The 6,113-nt window shown below is 53.0% G+C and overlaps 1 protein-coding gene across 1 annotated transcript in view; it reads left to right on the top strand.

Annotated features, from left to right (window-relative positions):
- The window catches only part of ZCCHC17 (zinc finger CCHC-type containing 17), a 12,860-nt gene that overhangs the window by 4,023 nt on the left and 2,724 nt on the right, over nucleotides 1-6,113 (top strand). The window contains exon 5 of the mRNA XM_017743736.1: nucleotides 791-939. Within this exon, the coding sequence (XP_017599225.1) occupies nucleotides 791-939 (149 nt within the window). The remainder of the gene's footprint in view (nucleotides 1-790; nucleotides 940-6,113) is intronic.

Genomic DNA, 6,113 nt, shown 5'->3' with positions numbered 1-6,113 from the left:
TTCAGCAGCGTGAAGATGGATTTTGAGGTGCCTTCCAGCAGGTTTATTCAAGTTGCTGAGGCATAAAGTAGCTTTTTTTTGTGCAGGAGTTTTTGCTGTGGCCCTACTTGTGTTATGTGGAGTGAATGGTTAACGGAGCTCCTGCTATTCCGGAGGAGGTTAATGATCAGTGTGGGCTCTGTAGTGGTACATGAGTATCCTTAAAATACTATTTTAAAGAATTATTCCTATTTGAAGGACTGTTCTATATAAAACACTCTTTGAAAGAACCCCAAAACCCAGGATTATGCCTATTTCCAACCTGCTTTTTAATAACGGTGTCTCCTCCTAACAGCAGGTGCCAGCTCTCCAAATTTCCACTGCAGCTCTTAGTAGGTCAACTTTGATGTCTCCAGAGGAGAAAGGGAAGAACCAGATGAGCTGAATTTCTCTTTCTTTGTGGCTTTAGCTCATTTTCCGGGTGCCAATCACACCAATTTACCTTTGCCCCACTCTCTTCTGGGCTGATTAAGCCCCTGCAGAGACACATTTTTGCTTGTTGAGACAAGACTTATTTTCTTCTTCGCCTCCAGGATGACCTGGGTTATGTTTGTTCCCTGTCCTGTTTAATCAGGGCACGTTCAACCAGCTAAAATTTCAGGATCAAAAATGGTCCGGTGGAGATTGTCTCCTTGTCACTAAAAATAATCAAAAAGAGCCTTGGCAGCACTTGAGGTGTGTGAATTGTTAAAAAGAGAATAAAACTAAAGGAAAAGGGGATGGGTTGTTCCTTCAAACACCTTTTTTCCAGGTCACTTTGCCAAGGAGTGTTTCATGCAGCCTGGAGGTACCAAGTACAGCCTCATTCCAGAGGAGGAGGAGGAGGAGGTGGCAGCAGCAGGACGTGAAGGAGATAAAAAGATCAGCAAGGCTGAGGAGTCTTCAAAAAAGAGGAAGAAGGTACAAGGTGGGCTCAGGCTGGCCTGGAAAAGGACGAGGGGGATGGGTATTTGCTCTGTGGTTACAACTGAGTTACTACAGCAGCGTGGGTGTGAGTAGCCAGGTCTGGCCTGAGGAGCTGCCTCAGTTTTGGGCAGATTCTGTAGCAAAACAGGAACGTCCTCTGCAGATTTCTTACTAATTCTTAGCTTTTCTCCTTTTATCCTTGTCAAGCTGTCTTTAAGCTGGTTTTGTGCTACAGCACCCAGCTCTCAGAAGAGATTTCTGGCAGTGAGAAGATGATTACTGTTTTTCCTGGTCGTTGTGAGGCTCTATAGGAATTGCTTCAGTGCCCTGAATTTCTGTGATTGCTGCCAATGACCTGTTTTCCTCCCTTTTCCTGCCCTCACACCTTTCTTTGATCTGAGCTCAGTGCCCTGCTGGCTCCAGGGGTATCCTGACCCAGCCAGAGCTGTGGGAATGGGCTTTATCTGCACGCTCTGGGGGAAAACCCCTGGCTGTGTTTGCACAGGGAGCATTCCCAGGCTCCAGAGCAATTCCTGTCCCTGGGAAAGTGGCACCAGATAAGAGACATTTTCCAGGCAGTGTTTGCCCTCTGCCTCAGAGCAGGATGGGTTAAAATAAAACACAGAGGAGGCCTGAACCCAAACCAGGAGCTTTTGGTGGTCAGGTTTATTCAGTGACAAATATTCACAGAATCCCAGAGTGGTTTGGGGTGGAGAGGCCCTTAAATCCCATCCCAGCCCTGCCATGGGCAGGGACACCTTCCCCTATCCCAGGTTGCTCCAAGCCCCATCCAGCCTGGCCTGGGACACATCCAGGGGCAGCCACAATCCAGTTCAAGGCTTCAATAAATCAACTCTTCCATCAGCCCCTTCACAGTCCCACTTTTAATTACACTTCCAAAGCCCTTTTTGCCCCCCCCCCCCCCCCTCTTTCCAGCTCTGTGGCCTCTCTGTATCCCTGGAGAGTGGCACCAGGCAGAAAAGGCTCAAATTATTTCAATGTTGTGGGGAGAAATTGCACTTAGAGGTGCACAAAGAGCTCGTTATCCTACCCCTGCCCATCCACCAGGATGGGGATTCCCAGTGGGGTCTTGCCCTGCTGACACTACAGGAAATGTGGGTCACTGTCCTGAATTTGTCCCTGATTTTTTGGGGGGGTTGCTGGATTAACAGCTTTCCTTGAAATCTCCCTTGTCCCTTTGATCTCCCTCCCTTCTCAGGGATGACATCAAAAGTTTTCAGATGTTTTCCAGAGCTGGAATAATAAAACTGGGAGCTTTTTTGGAGGCAGGATGTGGGATCCTGGAGATGAATAGTTCCCTTGTAGTCTCGAGTGCCTGCGGGGATCTTGTCTGGGAGCTGCCATGTGCCTCCCTGGAGCTCCGGGATTTACAGCACGTGGAAATGGCTCCGTGTCCTCAGTGCCAGCCTCCTTGTGACCTGTCCCATCCCATCTGTGTCACACCACTGTGGGGCTGGGATTTTGAAATGAGGGGAGGGAGCTGCCAGCCCCCAAGGGATCCCATTTCCACCGAGTGTCACAGCAGTGAGAATGACATTTGTGCTTGTTCAGGATCAGCATTTTGTGCTTTCCTGGATCTGATGTTTCCTTGCAGTTTCTGGGGTTTTTTTCCTCTTCCCAGAGATTCCTCTCCTGAGGTACTCCGGGGTCCTCACCCCCTTTTTTCTCACCTTGCCTTCCCAGTGGTTCCCAGCTTCTCTTTTCCCTCTTGCCTGAGCCCCACAGCATTTACAGGGTGGAGCTGGATTCAGGTCCCTGCACGGGGGTGGCACTGGTGTGGCAGTGCCCATCTCTGGGATGGCAGATCTCCCTGGCAGCACTGGGGGTGTGAGGCCTCTCCTGCCTCCTGGAATCCCTGAGAAAATGGGGGACTTGGGAGGGAGGAGGAGATGCTGGAGCGAGTCCAGGGAAGGGAAAGGGGCTGGGGAATTCCTGAGGGAGCTGGGAAAGGGGCTCAGGCTGGAGCAAAGGAGGCTCAGGGGGGCCCTTGTGGCTCTGCACAAGTCCCTGACAGGAGGGGGCAGCCGGGGGGGTCGGGCTCTGCTGGCAGGGAACAGGGACAGGAGGAGAGGGAACGGCCTCAAATTGTGCTGAGAGAGGTTTAGACTGGATATTGGGAAAAATCCTTCAGGGAAAGAATTGCTAAACCTGTCCAGGGCAGTGCTGGAGTCCCCATCCCTGGGAGTGCTCCTAAACCACGTGGATGTGGCACTTGGGGCCGGGCTGGGTTGGACTGGCTGATCTTGGAGGGCTTTTCCGACCTGAACAATTCCACAGTTCCGTGGTGCCGTGGCAGCCGTGAGCCCCGGAGCCTGTTTGGGACAGCTGGGCAGGCACAGGCTCTGTGTCCCTTTCCCTCCTGGGGTCACGGGGTGAGGGAGCTCCTGTGGGAACAGCCGTGTCCCTGCTGGGCTTGTGTGGGAGGCAGCAGGCTGGGAATGGCTGAGCCCTTCTGATCCTGCTGTCTTTGCCTTCCAAGAAAAAACCTGCAGTGCTGACCGAGGGATAACCCCTGGGAGTGAAATTCTCCAAGTTTATCCCATCTTCTGCTCACACAACCTCCAATTTGAGGGGTTAGATCCATTTCTAAGTTCCTTGCAGGCTTTATTCCACATGGAACAGCTCATCCCTGAGGTGGTTTTGGGTGGCCTTTGGGATTGGGGCTTTTTTAAGGCTTTGCTGCTCTTTTCCCCACCTTGTGGAAGATTTCCAGATCTTCCTGCAGATCTTCATGTGCAAACCACGCCTAAGGGTGTTTGTTCTGTGACCTGTGGCTCATCCAGCCTTGGTCCATCCTCACTTTTACTGGTTTTACTGGTTCTTCCGTGGCATTAAGAGGGCGCAGCCCTTCACACATTGTCTTCATCCGAATTTTTCCGAATCTGGCTGTCTTTATTTACTGGCTATAGGCTGGGTGCTTCTCCTCAGCTTCATCCTGCCTGCTCCTCCAACAAAGGATGCAAAAATACCTCTAGATTTATGTAATGCATCTGGTTTGGGATGAAATTGGGTGGTGGAATAAGGATAAAGAATAAAATTGAGAAGCCTGGAAGGATTCTTGGCACACCCTTGGAGATGCAGACACACATTAGAACTCCATTCTGGCTTTCCACAAGGACAGACACAAAATCTTTGGGAATGGGATCATAACTCCTCAGAAGGGTCTGGTGAAAGATATTTCAGCTTCTTGGAGAGTTCTGGGCACTCCCCTCTTATCTCAAGCCCGAATACCTTTAGGAGGAATGAGCTGTTGTAGCATTCTCAGAGCACAGCCTGGAGCAGTTTCCTCACCAAGGGCAGGAGGGAGCCTGGAGTGCTGGGGGGGCCCCTCTTGGAGCAGGTTTTGGAGCAGTAGGGAAGGAATTCCATGAAAATCGGCACTGGAGCCTGTTGCTGTCCTGCTGGCAGCTCCGGCAGGGGCTTGGGAGAGAGGTTTTGGGGCGCTTTTGTTGGGTTCTGGTGTGTTTGCTGCCTGGGTGGGGCAGGATGTGCAGGGAACTGTGAAGTGCAGCTCTGTGTGCTGTGAGCCCTCTCGGCACTGAGAGCTGCTTGAGCCAAATCCTCTCCAAATATTCCCCCAAAATGCCGTGTTTGGAGTGCTGGGTGTGCCCAGAGCTGAGCTGAGCCCCTGCCAGCACTGCTGGAGGGCACTTGGCAGCTCGGGGTTGTGTCAGGGCTGGGCTGTGTCCCTGCAGGCACAAACCTGGGCTCTGCTGGGCAGTGCCTGAGCTGGAAGCGCTCCCCCTGCTCACTGAGTGCCCTGGTGACCTGCAGAGTGCTGATCTCCCCGGGCTGGGATGCTGCATCCAGGGAGAGCTGTGCTCTGGCAGCAGGATGCTGCTTCTGCAGGAGGATTTTGGAGCAGCGCCGCCTCCTGCTACCGAAAAAAAACGTGGAATGCTTTGGGCTGGAAGCACCCTAAACCCACCCAGTGCCACCCCAGGGACACCTCCCACTGTGCCAGGCTGCTCCAGCCCCAGTGTCCAGCCTGGCCTTGGGCACTGCCAGGGATCCAGGGGCAGCCCCAGCTGCTCTGGGAATGCTCAGCTCTCCTTGCTTCCCGCGGCATTTCCAGCCCAGGCTGTGCTCACTTGCTGAGGTGCCTGCACTGCTGCACGGAGAGAATCAGAGAATCATGGAACATCCAGGGTTGGAAGAGGCACAGGGATCTCTGAGTCCAGCTCCTGGCCCTGCACAGGACACCCCAAGAACCCCACTGTGTGCCAGAACAGGAATTTGTCTCTCTTGGAGTGATCTTGGCTGTTAGAAGCCCCCAAAAAGGAGAGAGAGAGGGTTTGTTGATTTTTTTTCCAGCCAGCACAATGCCCTCGTGTGCTTTCATGTCCCCTGTTCCATCCCCAGGAGCGTGTGTGACATCCTGTCCTGCCTGCAGCCCTCACGTCCTGAGAAAGTTTCCCAAGCTCTGGAATGAAACTCTGTTGCTTGTGAAGGTCTTGTCGGACTTTCTCACCATGTGCACGGGCTGGAAAAGCTTGAGAAAATTCTCCTTGCTGCATCCCCTTCTCGGGAAGATTTAACTCCTTCCCATCCTCTTCTCAGGACTGGGAGGATTTGCTTCTGCCTCTCCTCTGTGGGTCAGGGCCTTCGTGGTGAGGCTGTTGTTACCCCACAGGAGAACAGACCCATTTTGGGTGTTTGCAGCGCTGTTGTGGAGCTAAAAAGTGCCAGGGGTGTGGTGGGTGCGACTCCATCCGCTGCTCCCTTCCCTGGGATTCCAGAGGACTCTGATTCTCAGCTCCAGGTGTTGTCTTGGCTCTTGCAGCTCCCTGGAATTGTTCTGTTTGATTAAAAATAAGCTGCCAGCTCCTTTCCTTCTTCCCCAGCTGACAGCCCGGGCCTGGTGCTTGGACACCCAATCCAGTTTGGGCACAGGAGCTTAAAAGCTGGGTTAGTCAGAGCCCTGAGCTGAGCTTGCTGGGCCACATTCCTCACTGGGGCTGTCCAAGCCTGTTCCAGGGCTTTGGTTGCCTCACTGGACATCTCTGCTCCCTGAAACCCTCCTTGGCTTCTTTCCTTGTGTCCTCAAATAGAGCAAAAATTCCTGATCAGCCCCTCTGGAGCCAGGCTGGGAGAGCTGGGGGTGCTCAGCTGGAGAGGAGCAGGCTCCAGGGAGAGCTGCGAGCCCC

This window comes from Corvus brachyrhynchos, unplaced genomic scaffold (genome assembly GCF_000691975.1).
Source record: "Corvus brachyrhynchos isolate BGI_N302 unplaced genomic scaffold, ASM69197v1 scaffold580, whole genome shotgun sequence".
Classification (NCBI taxonomy): domain Eukaryota; kingdom Metazoa; phylum Chordata; class Aves; order Passeriformes; family Corvidae; genus Corvus; species Corvus brachyrhynchos.
The sequence above is the reverse complement of the archived record's forward strand: the minus strand, read 5'-3'. Positions and strand labels throughout refer to the sequence as shown.